Source organism: Xenopus tropicalis, chromosome 5 (genome assembly GCF_000004195.4).
Source record: "Xenopus tropicalis strain Nigerian chromosome 5, UCB_Xtro_10.0, whole genome shotgun sequence".
Taxonomy (NCBI): domain Eukaryota; kingdom Metazoa; phylum Chordata; class Amphibia; order Anura; family Pipidae; genus Xenopus; species Xenopus tropicalis.
The window spans coordinates 74,424,258-74,445,074 of NC_030681.2; the positions used below are offsets into that span (position 1 = coordinate 74,424,258).

Sequence of the window (20,817 nt, forward strand, 5' to 3'; positions counted from 1 at the left end):
AAACTAAGGGCTCGTACAGACAAGCATTTCCTCATGCACTTTCCTTGTGGTGGTGTTGTTCTGTGTTCCGCCACAGATAAGCGCAGGAAGAAACACATTCCATTCTTTCTTAGGGGGCTGTATTAAAACAGGTGGAATGCACCACGTTGCTTAGTACAGCCCAATAAGAAACCCTGGAGTACTCCACCACAGAGCAGTGCAGGATGAAACACTCGTCTGTACAAGCCCTAAGGGGCATGGCTTTGCACCCCTTATTGCTTTAGCTTAAAATATTTAATTTTTATGGCACATATGCATAAAGTGAGATTTGTTTTTGGTGTTCTTTCTTGCAGGTGAAAGCGTTTACCTCTTTAGGACCAGGACCATTCTCTGCATTAGTGCAAGCAAATATTTCAGGTATGTTAAAGAGATGGTTCACCTTCAGGTTAAATGTTAGTATGTTATAGTAGTATGTATAGTTAGTATGTTATTCTTAGCAACTTTTCAATTGGTTTTCATCTTTTATTTTTTTATAGTCTTGTAATAATTGAATTATTTGTTTTCCTCTTCAGCCTCTTTCCAGCTTTCAAACGGAGGTCACAATTTTATTGTTATTTTCATTTTATTGCTTATCTTTCTATATATCCCTGCTCCTATTCATATTCTAGTCTATCTTTCAAACCACTGCCTAGTCGGTGAGTTAAATTGGACCATAACAACCAGATAGCTGCAGGGTCGGACTAGCGGGTGCAGGGCCCACCGGGGCTCCCACCCCAGGGGCACATAAATTTAACGCTTCAGGGGAAGAACGGTTGGGCAGGGGGGCACCGGCAAGCGTCGGATCTGGGCCGCTGGGGCCCACCGGGATTTTTTCCGGTGTCCCGGCAGCCCAGTCGACCCTGGATAGCTGCTGAGATTTCAGACTGGAGAGCTGCTGAACAAAAGCCTAATTCATTCAAAAATGGCAAATAGTAAAAAATGATGACCAATTGCAAATTGTCTAAGATTAGCACTCTCTACATCATACTAAAAGTTTTTTTAAAGCTGAACAAATCCCTTTAATTAAATACAGAAAGAAATGATTCTTCCCCCAGTAGTCCCTATGATTCTGGGGAGGCCAGGGCAAACGCCCTTTCTGCCCCACCTTAAAGCCAGCCCTGCTAACTAGTTAGCAGTTATGGGACATTCTGAAAATGGTGGTAGTGCTATGAATGGTTGCTGAGGCTAGGCTTGCCACCTGGCCGGTAAAAGTTGATGCTAATGTTATTAATAGGGAAAAAGGGTTAAAAAATAGGAAAGCTGATATTATTCTCCAGAATAGGTGGCAACCCTAACTGAGGCCAATTTTATATACCTCGTGGCTTTATAGTTTAGTGCAGGGTGTGGTAGAAAGGTTTGTTAACCCACATTCCTTCTGTAAATGAATAGTAGGTTTAGAATAACCAGTAACAAATCACAGCATAAAGGCTACAAATAAATGTAATTTATGTAATTAATAATGTCATTTTAAACAACTTTACATGATGCATTAAATACAAATGTTCAGTGATTTTATTGTTATTTGATGTTATTTGTAAATGCAATTGTTACTTAAATCAGTGACTATCGGTCCTTTACTATTTACATCTGTAAATGACATATCAGTTCACTTAGGTGTATATTAATGGGGACAAAGTTTGCTCCTGTCCCTGTAATCTATATCAACCAATCACATGGCAGTATTTACTGGTCCACTGTTTCAAAGCAAACTTCTGATTGTTTTCTGTTTTTAGATATGTTTTCTGTTTTTAGATATTAATTACATGTTCTTCAATTTTATTCGCGATTGTATTTTTAATGTAGAAGTCATATATTAGTCTTTTACTTTTGCTGTAAACATGGCTCTCTTTTCAGATGTTGGCCCTGCTCCTGCTTTAATCAGTTTTTATCCAAGACTTCTAAATTTCCTTGACACAGACAAAAGGGATGTTATTTGGAATGCATCAACAGATAAGGATTTGAGAGCAGTTACATACACAGCCAACAATGGAAAGCTATATTACATACTAGGTGACTCCCTTTTCTGCAGGCATCTAGAAAACGGCTCTTCAGCTTTGGTACGTAATTCCAAATATTTCATTGCAGTAGTGATAAATAAGAAACACCAGTTATTATTATGGTAGGTTGATTAAGCTGTTTATCCTTCATTCAGCTAAGCACAAGGCTGCAGGTCAGACCACATTGTAATCTTGTATTAATGAAAGACAATAGGACATGTAATTGATATCTGTAGTGTTAATGACACCATCAATACTTACACACCACTCAAATACTGCTAAATGTGTCAATCACTAACAAGTATTTACCTTTCTGCTTTCACAAAAGGTAGACATTTACTGCATTTCTTTGTCAACCATCAGGTTGATTTGAATCCTCGTTGTATTAGCTGTGTCTTCCCTTGTACTGTATACGTGACACGGCATACCACCACTACTACAGAGAGGTTCATGAGAAAAAAAGCACAGTGGCTCTTTACAAATTTGAAAGGATGCCTCTGAATTATTTAATAAGAGAAATTTAAACAAACATAATTAAAAGGACACAAATGTTGTTTCTTATGATACAAATTAAGTTACTTTATTTATTTGCATATTTAAACCCACCCTATACTTTAAATTAGTCTGCCACAAGATGGAGCATGCACTGAACCCCCAACTTATTTTGCTTTGCTTTCAATTTTAGAATCTAATTTTGCTTAATACTTTCAAATTCTGCTTTACATTTATGGCCCTCTTCTGATCAGCCATTTTCCAGCATCTATTCTTCTGCCCAGTGTCTTGCACTGTTCCACTGAAATGCATGCTTCTTTATGCTCTGTTTATGCTCCTTTTTCCTACTAGGTTTTTCCTACTAGGTTTGATTTAGAGGAGTTTAAAACTGGAATCTAAAGTAAGAAAATACCCCGCACTATAGTTTGTTCAATGGGTGCACTCGAGTGTAGTAAATAAATGATTTAAGTACAAAAGATAGGCAAACACTTAATCAAGGTACACCATATGGGAAATTAAAATAATTCTTTATTTCTATTACTTCTAAAAATTGATTGATTTAAAAATAGCAAATGGGGAAAACAGGAAAGGTTAAAAACGAAAGAAGCCCTATGTTTGTTGGAATTGAAACAGTTTCACTTTCTGTATAACAACATACTAGCAATGTAGCAACTTAGAATTCCTAGCTCTAATTGCTATTCAGAGACAGCTGCTGTTGGTATTCTCCAAATTGGACATAAGATAATCGTACTGGTTCGCAGGTCCGGAGTTTATAACAAATATTAGTGTAGGATCTCAATTGCCTACAGTGGTACCAAGTATACTACCGTGGTGCCTCCACCTTAGGGCATCTACATAGATCGTCTTATCTAGTTCGAGTAGGAATTTTAAGGGAGTTATAGTTCATTTAATTGCACACCCTTCATAGCTCTGATCTACGCTGAGTAGCTATCCATATTATCCGGGTTATAATTGTTAGGTTAGGCAGACATTCATTCGGCCTATTCTATCCCACGGTAAAATACGTAAGGTTTGAGCTATGTATCACGGGGAGCTGGCTATGCCTTCATCTGAAACATACGACATATAGGTGTGGGGCATACGTTATGTTAGTAGTGTGTCCGCGAAATCAGGGGTAGCAATTTTATCTCACTGTAGCGGCCTTCTAATATACTCCGGTTCGGTTGCTAGGAGTCGCCGCACCTTTCAGTACGCTGCCCAGCACTCTGCAACAGGCAGCCCAAAACAAGGCGTCCCTGCCTAACTCGCCATGTATAGTATTGAATACAAATTGGTCAGTTCGACCTCCGGATCTTACAACAATTGCCGGTCTCCCCCGCTTAATGCACCAAGAGCGTTTAATATGTCCGAGGGAGTTGGTTAACTCTTTCAAGGTTCCGTACCTTGATCTGCCCGATATGCCGTTTTAGTTATGCAGTATGACGTGTTATGCTACTCCGGCAAGAACCGGAGCGGTAAGCTTGTCTAGCTGCAGTAGTCTCCCAGCTTGCTCAATACTCACACGCCCTTACTCGGAGCTGCCTACACAATTTAGGGAGCTCCCTGATACCATTCGGTAGACTGCCCAATAACACACGGCATCCACTTAATTACATGTAGTATACTAGTTATGGGTCAATCAATCCGATTTGCGGGTCTTAAAATAATTACCCACCTCCCCTACATCTATATGTCGCTAGCTCGATATTAAACAGTGCCTTAACTTCCATTCATATTATTGTAATCAAATGGCCTAAAGATACCATCTCTCCCCCCAATACTTAGAATTACGGAGAACGGCTATGAGTGTCCCTTAGCAGCCATAAATTGGTGCCATCAACATTAGCTGTCCCTATTAACTCTCGTGCCTACCATTACCATTGAATTGACCTCGGCACGAGGACCAACAAACAAAAGGGTTGTTACGCCGACGCGCGTTTCGCAAGAAATGCTTTCTCAAGCCTTACTACATGTAATTAAGTGGATGCCGTGTGTTATTGGGCAGTCTACCGAATGGTATCAGGGAGCTCCCTAAATTGTGTAGGCAGCTCCGAGTAAGGGCGTGTGAGTATTGAGCAAGCTGGGAGACTACTGCAGCTAGACAAGCTTACCGCTCCGGTTCTTGCCGGAGTAGCATAACACGTCATACTGCATAACTAAAACGGCATATCGGGCAGATCAAGGTACGGAACCTTGAAAGAGTTAACCAACTCCCTCGGACATATTAAACGCTCTTGGTGCATTAAGCGGGGGAGACCGGCAATTGTTGTAAGATCCGGAGGTCGAACTGACCAATTTGTATTCAATACTATACATGGCGAGTTAGGCAGGGACGCCTTGTTTTGGGCTGCCTGTTGCAGAGTGCTGGGCAGCGTACTGAAAGGTGCGGCGACTCCTAGCAACCGAACCGGAGTATATTAGAAGGCCGCTACAGTGAGATAAAATTGCTACCCCTGATTTCGCGGACACACTACTAACATAACGTATGCCCCACACCTATATGTCGTATGTTTCAGATGAAGGCATAGCCAGCTCCCCGTGATACATAGCTCAAACCTTACGTATTTTACCGTGGGATAGAATAGGCCGAATGAATGTCTGCCTAACCTAACAATTATAACCCGGATAATATGGATAGCTACTCAGCGTAGATCAGAGCTATGAAGGGTGTGCAATTAAATGAACTATAACTCCCTTAAAATTCCTACTCGAACTAGATAAGACGATCTATGTAGATGCCCTAAGGTGGAGGCACCACGGTAGTATACTTGGTACCACTGTAGGCAATTGAGATCCTACACTAATATTTGTTATAAACTCCGGACCTACGAACCAGTACGATTATCTTATGTCCAATTTGGAGAATACCAACAGCAGCTGTCTCTGAATAGCAATTAGAGCTAGGAATTCTAAGTTGCTACATTGCTAGTATGTTGTTATACAGAAAGTGAAACTGTTTCAATTCCAACAAACATAGGGCTTCTTTCGTTTTTAACCTTTCCTGTTTTCCCCATTTGCTATTTTTAAATCAATCAATTTTTAGAAGTAATAGAAATAAAGAATTATTTTAATTTCCCATATGGTGTGCCTTGATTAAGTGTTTGCCTATCTTTTGTACTTAAAACTGGAATCTGGCGGCATATTTTTCTATAATAGGCCAGCACGGTGGCTCAATGGGTAGCACTTCTGCCTTGCAGTGCTGGAGTCCTGAGTGAGGCAGGGGACTATTTGTAAGAAGTTTCAGATAGTGTCTGTGTCTGTTTCCTCTCACACTCCAAAAACATGCAGGCAGGTTAACTGGCTTTTTTGTGTGATTATTTGATAGGGACCTTTGAATGTGAGCTCCTCTGGGGCAGGGACTGGTGTGAATGATGTATAATTTCTGTAAAGTGCTGCGGAAATGTGTCAGTGCCAGAATAAGATATAGCATTAATTATTGTATTGTTTAATTTTTTTTTCTTGTTAGATATAAAAACAGCTATGGCCAGTTGGCATAAGGGCAAAAACCTTCTATAAAAAAAATTTCAATATTTGCTACCCCTCCTTTATATCATTGTTATGTTATTATTATATCATTTAATACTGTTTGTATTTCTATGATTTTTCAGCTGCTAAAAAATGAACATCTTTCAAGCAGTTACAGCATGACTGCCGACTGGATTCCAAGACATATTTATGTTGCTGTGCGTACAGAACAGGAAATTAATCATATATATATACTTGACCTGGAACAAAAAAATATAGTCCTTAAACACATCAACTCATCTCAAATCTTGACTATTTTAAACATAGAGGCCATCTTAGTCTACTCATTGCTAAGGTAATGTGTCAGTGGGTCAGATTTTAACTGGTACATGTGTGCTTCCACAAATAATGCTGAGATGCCACACACATATGCTGATTACAGGTTATCTGGGCTCCGGTTGCTTGTGAGAGGTGTTTAGGGTTTTTCTTTGGCAAGTCTGTTTAGCGCAAGGGACATAACTATAGCTATAGTAGTAGCAGCCTATTGATTCCCATGGAACAAATGTCAACCTTGTCATAAACTATAGAGAACAGCATCAAAGCCTATGTCAAACTAATAGGAATATACCTGAAGCTTTCCTTATAAACATATATGTAATTATAAGCATGGCTGGGTTGTTTGTTTAACAGATATTATGTAATGAATTATTATCTTGTACTTTGTATTCAAATTAGTTTTTAATAAAGTGTATGAAGTTTTGCAGTTAAGGGTGAAGTAGTTTCTCCTTTTTGCCCAGCATAATGAAAATGTAAAACTCATTACACACTTTTAAGTATGTAGGTGAAATAATATGCCGCCACTAAAATATTAAAATGATACTGAAACCTATAGATTTATGTCAAAATATAACATTTATAGTGGGCCAATTCTTTAATGTGAATTTTGAAAAATTTGCAAAACACATTGAAGTCAATTGGCATTTTTTTGCAGCTATTAGAGTCTAAAGGCCTTGCGATAGATTTTGCTTATCCTTAGAAGCCACTGTGGGCCCAGAGATTTTGTGACTTGAATGTTATACGGGGAATTATGTACCTCTATTGTAAATATCAAAATATTCAAAGTCAAGATTTCTAATATCTTCATACGTGTCAGCTGGGGAATCATTATTTTCTTTTAACACACAAGTCAACAAAAACAAACAAAACAAAATAAACAAAAACATGATAAAACAAGAGTCATGTGATAAAAGTTACATCACTAAGCAGCATTTATATGAATTTATTTTTTAGGGATATTTATAAATCTAGAATCTATAAACCTAGAATACTATAGGGTATTAGTACAATTATTTTATTGCATGTGGCATAATAAACCCTCACAGTAAACTGTAACTGTTTAGGAGCAACTAAAGTGTTCCATACTGAAATAAAAGCGCAAATGTGATGTGGCTATATTACAGTACATGATATCATGTTTGTGCATTTACTAAATATTTATTACACAATAACTTGCTTTATCTACATACAAATTGTTTTTATTCTCTATTTCAGTCGTTTATACTGTGTAGAATCAACAGAAATGGGCAAACAAATCTTCTACTATGATATTAAAAATGACACAGTATATCATGTTTTGGGGCATGGGAACAAAACAGATGCTTTTAAGACAAATGCCTGTAGTTGCTTAGTGGATAGCTCAGAAATTGGCCTACCAATTGCTCTGGATTCAACAAATATTAACAATCCCTATATATACTTCCTGAAGAATTCTACAGATGTGTGGGCCTCAGACTTAGAAGGGTGTCATTGCTGGTGGGTGATCTCAATAAACTTATTGCCAGGTGAGTTTTTAAGACTGGTTTTTATTTCATGCTTACAAAAGCCTGAGATTAGAACAACACTGGGTGGCCAAAGTGAAAATATTTGGGCTTCCCCCGGGTCATCAGAACATCATAGATGACTTGACATGCCCCCTAAAAGTTATAAACATATAAACATGTTATAAAATGCCTACTGGTCACTAGAACTGCCTCTATCTACAAAATAAGTCTCCATATCCAAAACTAATATGACTACCCTTAACTAAAATAAAAAGTAAGCTCCATGCTTCCATCCACCAAGAATAATAGGACTATAGGATTATAGGACTTCCTACAAAGTGGTCATGCTGCCTATGGCACACAGGGTTAAGTATAGTGATACATCCCACAATTACAGCACCAGTGGTTGTACACATTGTAGAACATTCATTCATTCTTAGCACAATTAGATTGTATGTATATTTTTTTAATGGAAATTCATTCCAAAATGTATTTTTTTTTACTTAGTGCTTGTTACTCTAATTTACTAGTTAACACTATGATACACTATTTTTTATTCTGAAACAGGTTACTTAATTAATTAATGTGTTTGTTCACTAACATGCTTTCTGTAGTGATATAGTTTTTCTGACTTTAAAGGTTCAAAAATAACAGGCCTAGCTGTGGATGATTATTATATATATTGGAGTACTGCAGGTAAAGACAATGCAACCATATATCAAGCAAGTAAATTAACTAAAAGTCCGGCTTTGTTGCAAGTGGAACAAGGACACCCCCAAATATTAGCGTTCACCACATCTTTGCAGCCATTCCCAGGTAATTATATTTTAAGATATTTTCTGAAGAACTTTAATTTTCACTGTAAGATACATGATTACCTGAAGGTACAGTCATGGCCCAAATTGTTGGTACCCCAGAAATGTTTCCAGAAAATCAAGTATTTCTCACAGAAAAGTATTGCAGTAACACATGTTTTGCTATACACATGTTTATTTCCTTTGTGTGCATTGGAACAGAACAAAAAAAGGGAGGAAAAAAAGCAAATTGGACATAATGTCACACAAAACTCCAAAAATGGGCTGGACAAAATTATTGGCACCCATAACTTAATATTTGATTGCACACCCTTTGGAAAAAATAACTGAAATCAATCACTTCCTATAACCATCAATAAGCTTCTTACACCTCTCACCGGGAATTTTGGACCACTCTTCCTTTGCAAATTGCTCCAGGTCTCTCTTATTGGAAGGGCCTTTTCCCAACAGCAATTCTCTCTCCACAGATGTTCAATGGGATTTAGATCTGGGCTCATTGCTGGCCATTTCAGAACTCTCCAGCGCTTTGTTGCCATCCATTTCTGGGTGCTTTTTAATTTATGTTTGAGGTTATTGTCCTGCCAGAAGACCCAATATCTTGGAAGCAAACCCAGCTTTCTGACACTGGGCTCTACAGTGCGACCCAAAATCCTTTGGTAATCCTCAGATTTCATGATGCCTTGCACACATTCAAGACACCCAGTGCCAGAGGCAAAACAACCCCACAACATCATTGAACGTCCACCATATTTCACTGTAGGTACTGTGTTCTTTTCTTTGTAGGCCTCATTCCGTTTTCGGTAAACAGTAAAATTATGTGCTTTACCAAAAAGCTCTATCTTGGTCTCATCTGTCCACAAGACGTTTTCCCAGAAGGATTGTGGCTTACTCAAGTACATTTTGGCAAACTGTAGTCTTGTTTTTTTATGTCTCTGTGCCATAGCGTTTCATTTCATTTAAATGTCGACGGATAGTTCGTGCTGACACTGATGCTCCCTGAGCCTGCAGGACAGCTTGAATTTCTTTGGAACTTGTTTGGGGCTGCTTATCCACCATCCGGACTTTCCTGCGTTGCAACCTTTCATCAATTTTTCTCTTCTGTCCACGGCCAGGAAGATTAGCTACAGTGCCATGGGTTGCAAACTTCTTGATAATGTTGCGCACTGTGGACAAAGGCAAATGTAGATCTCTGGTGATGGACTTGTAACCTTGAGATTATTGATATTTTTCCACAATTTTGGTTCTCAAGTCCTCAGACAGTTCTCTTCTCTTTTTTCTGTTTTCCATGCTTAGTGTGGCACACACAGACATACAATGCAAAGACTAAAGGGCCGATTCATTAAAACAAGAGTGTGAATCCCGAATGGGAAAAATTCGGATTGGATACAATAATTTCTGAAGATCGTAAATATCACGAAAATGCTTAAGAAAAAATCGTATTAGTCATGATAATATCATATTGGCGATCCAAAAGTCACAAAATTTTCGTACCGAACGATTGTAAACAGTGGGCAAACTTTCCCGAATTTTTCGTGCAAGCGTACGAAAAAGTTGGGTGGGCGTATGAAAAAGTCGACAGAAATATGGTCGGAGCGTTCGAGCGTTCGTGTCTTAATAAATCTCCCCCTAAGTGAACTTCTCTCCTTTTTATCTGCTTTCAGGTGTGATTTTTATATTGCCCACACCTGTTACTTGCCCCAGGTGAGTCCAGCCCATTTTTGGAGTTTTGTGTGACATTATGTCCAATTTGCTTTTTTTCCTTTTTGTTCTGTTCCAATACACACAAATGGAATAAACATGTGTATAGCAAAACATGTGTTACTGCCAGGGCCGCCATCAGGGGGGCACAGGGGGTACAGTTGTCCCGGGCCCGGGCGTTTATAGGGGGCCCAGCCGGGCGCTGTTACTGTTATCGCAGGTGTCCGCTGTTATGTCCCGAACTCCCCGCTGCATGTGCGCTTTTATAAGGTTGCGCCCTGTGCGTACTGACGTCACACGCACGGGGCGCAACCCTATAAAAGCGCACATGCAGCGGGGAGTTCGGGACATAACAGCGGACACCTGCGATAACAGTGATAAAGCCCGGCCGGGCCCCCTTTAAACGCCTGGGCCCGGGACAAATGACAGAGTTACAGGATGCAGAAAAATTCTGGCGGCGGCTGCAAGGGGAGGGGACTGGAGGATGCTTGAGGGGCCCTGGGGGAAGGTGGGGGATGCTTGGGGGGGGCCTGGGGCAAGGTGGAGGATGCTTGGGGGGGTCTGGGGCAAGGTGGAGGATGCTTGGGGGGGCCTGGGGCAAGGTGGAGGATGCTTGGGGGGGCCTGGGGCAAGGTGGAGGATGCTTGGGGGGGGCCTGGGGGAAGGTGGAGGATGCTTGGGGGGAAGGTGGGGGATGCTTGGGGGGGGCCTGGGGCAAGGTGGAGGATGCTTGGGGGGCCCTGGGGGAAGGTGGAGGATGCTTGGAGGGGGCCCTGGGGGAAGGTGGAGGATGCTTGGGGGGGCCCTGGGGGAAGGAGGAGGATGCTTGGGGGGGGACCCTGAAGAAAGCAGCAGGATGCTGGGGGGAGCTGAAGAATGCTTGTGGTGCCCTGGAAGAAGCAGCAGGATGCTGGGGGGAGCTGAAGAATGCTTGGGGGGGCCTGGGGGAAGGAGGAGGATGCTTGGGGGGGCCCTGAAGGAAGCAGCAGGATGCTGGGGGGAGCTGAAGAATGCTTGGGGTGCCCTGGAAGAAGCAGCAGGATGCTGGGGGGAGCTGAAGAATGCTTGGGGGGGGCCTGGGGGAAGGAGGAGGATGCTTGGGGGGGGCCCTGAAGGAAGCAGCAGGATGCTGGGGGGAGCTGAAGAATGCTTGGGGTGCCCTGGAAGAAGCAGGAGGATGCTGGGTGGGGTGAGCGGGAAGAAGCAGTAAGGAAGCAGCGGAGAGCGGGCCATTGTATGGGGACACTGGGGGAGGACCACCAATGTTTTAGGGGGCCCTGGGCTGGCTAGCAATGTTTTAGTGGGTCCCTGCCCTGGCACCAATGCAAAACGTAACCCTTGGCCACAAATGTTTTAGGGGGGCCCTGGCTACCAATGTTTTAGGGGGCCCTCGCTACCAATGCCTGTGTGTCCCTTGTATTGATGGGAGGGGCCATTGGGGGCGTGGGAGGGTGGGGCCCAGAAAATTTTGTTGTGAGGGGCCCCGCGATTTCTGATGGCGGCCCTGGTTACTGCAATACTTTTCTGTGAGAAATACTTGATTTTCTGGAAAAATTTCTGGGGTGCCAACAATTTGGGCCATGACTGTATATTCTTCTTAATTTTAGGAAAATATGCATACATGTAGGGTATGTAGGCTTACCTTCCAGAACACCTGCATTTGTTTGCTGTCTGCATGAGAAGAGGCCTCTTAGATGTTATTTGTCCCTGCACACTTAATATTATTTTAACCAAAAAGTTCAGTAAAAAAAGCAAGCAGTATATGAAAAGCATTTTGGTATGTTCATCCTAATATAAGCATACGTGCTAATCACCTTAGGTGGAATTTGTACTTGATTATTGATGAAAAGTACATAAAAATAATGGAATACCAGTAGGGTTCATTCATAAAGGTAATATCCATCTTGTAAATGTAAAAGCAAGTTACAGTGTCTAGTTTACATTGTCGTAATGGTATCTAGAAATATTTGAACCTGGGTTCTTTCCATATTGTAAAACACCAAATTGTTTTATTATCAGAGAAAAAATAAATAATCATCATTTCTAAAATATGGCACCATGACAAGTTTATAGCCTTCTGAATAACCGGTTTAATGTCTGTATATACTGTAGTATTTAGAAATATGATGATCTGTTGTGTTCAGATATTAACATTCTTTTTTATTTGAATACTTTCTTTTTTTAGACAAATGTTGTATTGTGCTGTCACTAAATCAGGATCAGCCAAAGATACTTACTAAAACAAATACAAGTTTTACTCTGGAAATGACCCAAGCCAGGACGCAATGTCCATGTCCCTTAATAGGAAGCACAACACCAACATATACAGTGAAATACAAGAATCTCAGAGAACATACAAATTCATTTGAGAATAGCTTGGATAACTCAGCATGTACAATAGCGGTAAGATTGTTTTTGTAAGACCATCAAGCTAGATGATATTTTCACAAATCACGATTCATGCTGCTGTTTTGGGGTTCAAAATGTAACATATTTTGGGCTAAGTATATCATCATCATCATTATCATCATCATTTGTTTACTTAACGTCATCAAGGGGGTCTTATGCTAATTTAAAAAACAAGGGTCACAAAATTTAAATGGGATGTTCACAACAGTTTACAATTTAGGAACAGTAGACTCATAAGGATATTAAAAACAATTGTTCATTCTTTGTAATATGTTTACTTCAGATTAATGAGGGTGTAATAAAAGACAAAAAAGATAAAGAAACATTTACTGGGTGGGTGATAGTATATTAGGCACCCCTCAGTGAATTAAATGAATACATTCCACTCCCATCTTACCTGTACTTCCCAGGGATCATATCTGCATATTTGATAAGGCCCATGAATATTAATAGGTTAACTATATGTTAAAGTAAATGTTGCTAGGGGCACAGTTTTGTACAAAAAAAAAAATAGTACAAAACTTTGTTCCCCGACAATATTAGTGGCTGAAAAACATTTGTTTTTGATGATCGGTATTTCCAGGTGATACTCTAACAGTGAACAGTTTAGGAAACATTAGTGTGCTTATACAATTATATTATACAATTTTTTCCAGAAGCATTTATGTCATATATTGGATTTCTAGGAATACCAGGAGAACATTGCAGACATTTTGGGCCTACAGCCTTACACCACGTATGTACTGGAAGTCAACCTAAGAAACTATTATTCTTTCCTACTTGCTCAGGAACCTGCAGCAAAAACAGTTACTGGGAAAACTGACTATGGAGGTAAATAACAAACACACAGTAGACAGCATGAAATTGCAGCAGATGAGCCAGTGTTAAAGACTTGACTCACCATTTACATATAATTGATGTAAATTGGTGTGATAGAACATTTGGCACAATTCTAAATACATTTTCTTATCTCATCACGTACAGATATTGAACAGTTCTTGTGCACCTGGAATGTATATGAATTTGCGTTTAAAACTGTTCATTGATGCCCTGTGTTGATAAAATAAAGGTGGCTTTTATTTTACGTATATATTCTTTGTAGGTGTGGATGGCATACGCGTTGCTTTGGTTTTCCGAAGTGGGCCGAAGTTTCCTTGCGAGGCAACTTTGCGCAACCGAAGCCATGCATATGCCATCCCACTGGCGATTTACATTCTTTCTGGTACGATGGCATGTTGGGGAGATTAGTCATCCGCAATAGTGAAGATTTATCGGGGGCGACTAATCTCCCTGTTTGGCCACTGCCCTTAGGGTGAAGACACATGGAGCTACTAGTAGCAGCTACGTTTCGTGGCTACTAAAATAGACAATGCTGATCATTTACTGATAATTGTCTCTACATGTGTTTTAGCAGAGGCAATTCTCAGCACTGTCTAAATAGCAAAATATTTTCTAACTAAATAGCGGTGAAAAAGTAACTGCTACTAGTAGCTCTGTGTGTTTATATCCTTATTAGATTGCCTATTTTCCAGAAATTCTTTGCTAAATGTACTATTGAAATAATATTACAATAGTACTGTACTCAACTAGTACTGTGGTCATGAAAGAGGCAAACTTTTCAAGGAAAATTATTTGCTACTCCAAATATGACAACATCAAATGCAGTCTGCAATGTTGTCTATGAAGATTCTCATTCATCCAGGTCATGATATACAGTATCTAGTAGAATTAAGTCTAAAAAAATTGGACTTTTCTGAGAAACTGGACTTTTTCTTGAAAATGTTTCACCACTCATCCGAGTGGCTTCTTCAAATGACTGGTAGGATATTAACCGGCATTTAAACCCTTGAGTACAGTCACAGTGCAGTAGTACAGTCACAGGCATCCAATCATAATGGTTCCATTGAACTTATTCAGTTAGGTGTTGGCTGAAACTGACAGGTATAAGAAGGTATGATCCAGTCTGCAATGTTAAACTTTATTCAAATGAAAAAATAATTTCTCTGTTGCAGTCAAGGGAGAAAGCAAAAATGTTAGAGAAGACTGTGGGTTAAAAGAGATTTAGGGGTATTTTTTATCATGCTGACTAAAAATTGGAATGAAGCATTACCAGCAATGTTGCCCAGGGCAACCAATCAGCAATTAGATTTCAACAGTTAAAAAACCAAAGCAAAGCATCTGATTGGCTGCTCTGAGCAACATCACCAGTAATGTTTTACTCCACTTTTTACACAGCATGATAAATATCCCCCTTAGAGAAGGCCAATGATGGAGGCCCCAGACTTTAATACAAAATAATGATTAGTTTTTGGGGAAAAAGAATTTATTACAATAGGATTTTAAAAAAGATGTAAAACATCCAGAAGGTGTGTGAGGTTGAGAGGTTGTGATGTGTGTGAAGCAACACATGTGCTGTTTACAAGCAGGAGGTGAGCACATTAGTGTGAGAATTCAGGGAAAAAATATTTCTCTTTGGAGAAAAAATATTGTTTATTACAAAGCTGCCCCATTTCTCCAGTAACTTATTAGAACAATACACACGGGGTAAGGAGCAAACAATACATTCGTACTTCTAGCTGACAAAACCTATATAAGTTCTTGTTGACAATCTGCAGAGATGGTACTGTGGCTGGGGCAAAAAAAGGGGCAAGGCCAAAGCAGCTATGTTTTCAAAACAGAAAACAGCAAAAAAATTAAAAAGGATTGGCATACATAATTAATACATACTTAATTACATTAATACATAATTCCTGACTTGAGCCTATGGCTTTCATTTTTACATTTTAACCAGCGCATGAAGGATGGAAGGGTAATAATCAACCCCATTGAATTCAAAGACTAATGGCAAGATTACTTTTTTATTTATCAAATCTCCCTTGTCGTGGGTGACTAATCTCCCCGATATGTCATCCCACTGGCGAGAATGTAAATTGCCTGTGGGATGGTATATGCGGCGCCGCGATCGCCGAAGTTGCCTTGAGAGGAAACTTCTGTGATATCGGCGCCGCGTATGTGATCCCACTGGCGATTTACATTCTTTCTGGTGGGATGGCATTTCGGGGAGATTAGTCGCCCGCGACAAGGGAGATTTGCCGCGGGCGACTAATCTCCCTGTCTGTCATGGCCCTAAATAAAAAAGTAATCTTCCATGTTTATCTCTTTCAGTTATTGGTGCCCTAGGGAAAGACACATGCTAATTTCTTTTTTATTTAGTTCCAGGAGCAGTGTCAGACATCACTTTAACAGTCTGGTCAGACTATGCAGTCAACATAACATGGCAAGAACCAGCCCAGCCAAATGGTCCAGTTGTCGCTATACGTTACCAGATTATGAGTAATATGTTGCCCCCATTTCCTGCTTCTCCTTGGAGGAAAAGCGACTTTCCAGAAGGACTGCTTAAGTCAGCTTATACAGGCCTTCATGGTGGCACTATTTACAAGTTCACGGTAGGTTCACTGGCCATATTGTATGCAATTCTGTATGCTGTTAAGCCTGTGTCTGGTGAAGAATAGCTTTAAATATTTTTTGCATGTGTTTCTTATACCAGGTTCTTGCCTTTCATCCAGATGAAAATTGGTTTACTGAAAGTGCTGCGGTTAATGCCTTAACATTTCAGAAACCTTCTGTACCTAAAATTATAGTGCCTGGGAACACCAGTTTACTGTTGGAGTGGAAGCAACCACAAGAGGATATAACAGATTTCTGGTTTGAACTAAAAAATGTACATTTTGCTTGTGTCCTGTTTCTCTTTTTTAAAATGTTGTCCTGTGCCTTAGAGGTCCCATCAGTTTAATGATCTGTTCCCTTTAGAGACCTTGCACATTTGCTTTTTTCACTGTTTTGCTTTGTGTTTGAGACACAAATATGAGTATACTTAAATGCATTAGCTAATTGTTTCTATTTTATTGAACCTGGTTGTACCCATGAGTATTAAACCCTGCATTTTAGCACAGTTGCTGTATTTAAGATACAGGTATGAGATATATTTTACAAGAACACATGATACATAAGGTCTTCCTTTTAGGGGTTTTATGAATTAATTTGGATTGTGATACTTTGTCTAGTAAAAAAACAATAAATATTAAACAAAACACATAACCACACAGTGCATTTAAGCAGCTCAGTTATGATAAAGTACAAGGCACTGTTTTTTAAAGCTCTGGCTAATTGATTTCCATATAAGCAATCCCATACCAGTGTAATCCATTTGAGAATACATACTGAAAATACATTCTCAAAAAATGTCTTGCCCAGGCTAAACATTAAACAGTTGGTCACATCTGCACCCCTTGCTAGAAGTTTAGCCACTCACATACACTGAAGCAATGCAATTAAAATCCTATTATTCTTCTACAATAAACGGTTTATTTACAATATTGTAAGCAATGTTTTGCAGTACAGCAAAAGCTTGTTGCTTCTGCATCATATAACTCACATTTATGAATAGTACAATCTTATGCTGCAAGTGCCTTCCCACCACCCAAACCCCCACCACAACCTGTTTTTTAATGGGGAATTCTCACATTTACTGCACAGACCATATGTCTCCCAGTCACAGGTGGACCTATACCCATTAATAATCGCCATTGAATTTCAAACTGCTGTTTATGCCAATGTTTCTTATATGTCTAAACATACAAGTAAGTCTTGCAGAAACAATTTCCAAGTTTAGCAAGTCTTCACATTATATTCTGTAAGATATTAATAGTCAAAGTAAAGGTGAACTCTCTCTTAATAGTGATTTTGGTCCTGGTGCTGTGTTCTCAGCCTGAATCCCCATCCTGTCCCTTCCTGTCCTTTGTTGCCAAGCCCACAGCTTCTGCTCCACCCCTAATTGCTAAAAGTAGACACTGTGCCCCCTAAGGGCTAATGTTGCCTGGATAATCCTGTACTCTGAGTGGTCGATATGGTTTATAACACTGGGGCTAATTCACACAGTGTAATTAATTCAACCTATCTACTGCTACAGGTATGATCTTTTTAAAAATGCTTGGAACCAAGGGTTTGCCATAAAGAACTCATTAGTATTGCTTTGACATCAACATAGATAGTTGATAACAACTTTAGGGGCTGATTCACTAAAGTGCGTTTTAACGTGCGCTATTTATAGCGTGCGTAAAAATTTTTATCGCTTCTAAATTTTGCGCGACTTAACTAATTTACACGCGATACTGCATGCGATACTTTAGTCGCGATAAATAACGTGTGCGATACTTTTCGCATGCGCGCTAAATAACGCACGCGCAGCACAGTATTTTTCGCATACACGCTAATTATCGCAAGTGCGATAGCTTTTACACGCGCGCTAATTGTCGCGACATTACGCACGCGGCAATCGGCAGCATAAAACTGGCGACATTTTGCCCTGGGAGAGCACAGAAGTGCTAGAGAGGTGCTGTATAAATGTTTATTTGCAAAAAAACCCCAAAAAAACAAAGAAGTGCTAGAGATAATAAAATAGGGGGGGGGGGGCATTTAAGAATATTTAGCCAAATACTTAGGGGTCCGTTTGCTAAAGTGGCTTAAATTAAGTGGGAGATTTTAGACACAGAATAAATGGGAAATATGTTATGGGCACTTTATTAAACGGGAACAAATATAATATTGCAATTATTCTGGCAACAAAACATTTGATTTGCAGTTATCACACTTGCCAGAAAATACGCTACATTCTAATTAACGCAAGTTTTACTATTCAGCAAAATGGGCTAAAGACAAAATTGGTGGCAGAATATTTGCAAAAATTTAACCCATATAGCATATTGATGTGTTACTGATAAATGTAAGAGTGGAGGAGAAACTACATGAAAGTATAGAATACCATATCAAGGAAGGCAAAATAATTAGACATTAACCAGTTCAAAAGTAGAAATATAAAAACTTTTATTTTAACAATAAAAACTTTTAAAATAGAAAAAAATAGAAAAAATAAAACTTAGGGCTTGCTGCCCTTGAGTTCCCGCATGTCCCTCCGCAGCTCGGCCAACTCGGCCTTGATAGTGTCCAGGTCCTCCTGCATTGACCGAAGAGTGGGGTCAGTCCACCCAGGTGTTGTTTGGGTCCCCACATCTCCAGGCGTGATGGTCCCTCCTCCGCAGGAGAACCTGGTGCCCAGCGCTTGGCCTGGGGTGAGTCCGGGGCCTGGGGGGAGAACTCAAGGGCCTGGGGGGAAACTGGGGGAGAAATCAAGGGGGGAGTGTCCGGGGCCTCGGGGGCCTCTTCCGCCTCTGGGGCCTCTTGTGGCGCTGGGGCCTCTGGGGCCTCATTGGGTGCTGGGGCCTCGGGGGCCTCGGCGGGTGCTGGGGCCTCTGGGGCCTCATTGGGTGCGGGGGCCTCAGGGGCATCGGCGGGTGCTGGGGCCGCTGGGGCCTCTGGGGCCGCTGGGGCCTCATTGGGTGCTGGGGCCTTGGGGGCCTCTGGAGCCTGGTGGGCCTCGGGTGCCACAGGAGCCTGGTGTGCCTGGGGTTGGGCCTCTGGATGGAGAAGAGGCGCAATATCGAGCTGGAGTTCTGTGAGATAGTATTGCAAGATGTTATTTAAACCTATTATACATATATATATACATTCATACACAGAGGGCCACCATCATAAATAACGGGGCCCCTCACAAGAACATTTTTTGGGCCCCCCTCCTCCCACACCCCCACTTTCCCCTCCCACACAGACATTGTTAGCCAGGGCCCCCTAAAACATTTGTGGTCCTTCCCCAAATGACTCACACTATGGGCCGCTCCCTGCTGCTTCCCCCCTGCTTTAAACTTATTTATGCATATGTATTTGAAAAAAATAAATAAATAAATAAATAAAAAAAAAAAAAAATATATATATATATATATATATATATATGCACTCACCTAAAGGTTTATTAGGAACACCTGTTCATTTTCTCATTAATGCAATTATCTAATCAACCAATCACATGGCAGTTGCTTCAATGCATATATTTCACAATCTGCTCAGTTACTGCGTATGTTACTCAGTATGCGGCACTCTTGTGGGCGAAAATGCCTTGTTGATGCTAGAGGTCAGAGAAGGGTATTAGTATGGTGTTCCTAATAATCCTTTAGGTGAGTGTATATGTGTATATGTATTTTTTTTTCAAAATGCCACAACATATTTAAAATTCCCTCTTTATTGTGAACTTTATAGTGTGTTTTTGAAAAAACATGCATATATACATATATATATATAGAATATACATTTCTTACATTTGTACTTTTAGTTCAAATTACTTGCTAAATCTTTTAAGAAACGTGTTGTGTAAAACCATATTAAAGTACAATAATTACATTGTGCTATCTCCACAATTAGCTCAAAATTCCTGCGCTTCAGGTCCGACCAAATCCGCTGGAGCAGGCGGAGGTCCATTTCAAGGTTGAAGCCCCTGCGCAACCCGTCTATTAGGTTGCACAGGATAGCCCTCTTCCTCTCATGGACCCCTATGGGCCCCAGCGGCAGCCTGTCATACCGTGAGCGCAGGAAACACTCAATTATAAAGCGCCTCCCCCCGGTAGCAGCTCAGAAACCCCAGGCATGATGCTCCTCTCTGTCTGACTGCAGGCTCAATGACACAAAATGGCCGCAAGTCGCAAATGTCACGAGATTAGAAAGTCGCTATAAAATGGCCGCAAGTCGCGAGATTACAAAGTCGCGCCTATGTAAATTTTTGGCCGTGCGGTGAATTATTGCGTGGCGAATTTTTTCATGCGTTTTGCCATTGGCAGATTGTTTTGCGAAACACATGAAAAAATTTGCCACAGAAAAATTTGCTGCAAGTCCAAAAATTCGCTGCGAATCCATGCCTGGCAAAACATTTCATCACTTGTAGCCGCATATAAATAATCGTGCGAATAAACGCACGCCATGTTAGCCATACACGCCAATACTTGCGGAAAATTACTGTATTAAAAATGACCATTTCACTGCAAACTGGCGGCTGCATCACTCTAGGGGAAACACATACTTGAATAAATAACACTGCAAAGTCCATATTTTATTGCCAAAAGCTCATTAACTGTACTTTTCTATAATTATTGCCTGGCTGAAGTAGGTGTTAATATTTGCATAGCCTAATGCGATATTTAGCGCGCCTTACTGTTTGTG

At 40.4% G+C, this 20,817-nt stretch overlaps 1 protein-coding gene across 1 annotated transcript in view; it reads left to right on the forward strand.

Moving 5' to 3' along the window:
• The window catches only part of ros1 (ROS proto-oncogene 1, receptor tyrosine kinase), a 105,808-nt gene that overhangs the window by 38,382 nt on the left and 46,609 nt on the right, over window positions 1–20,817 (forward strand). The window contains 9 exon segments of the mRNA XM_031902705.1: window positions 333–396; window positions 1,873–2,075; window positions 6,116–6,327; window positions 7,524–7,813; window positions 8,432–8,608; window positions 12,491–12,708; window positions 13,401–13,545; window positions 15,928–16,160; window positions 16,262–16,435. Coding sequence (XP_031758565.1) covers window positions 333–396; window positions 1,873–2,075; window positions 6,116–6,327; window positions 7,524–7,813; window positions 8,432–8,608; window positions 12,491–12,708; window positions 13,401–13,545; window positions 15,928–16,160; window positions 16,262–16,435 — 1,716 coding nt within the window.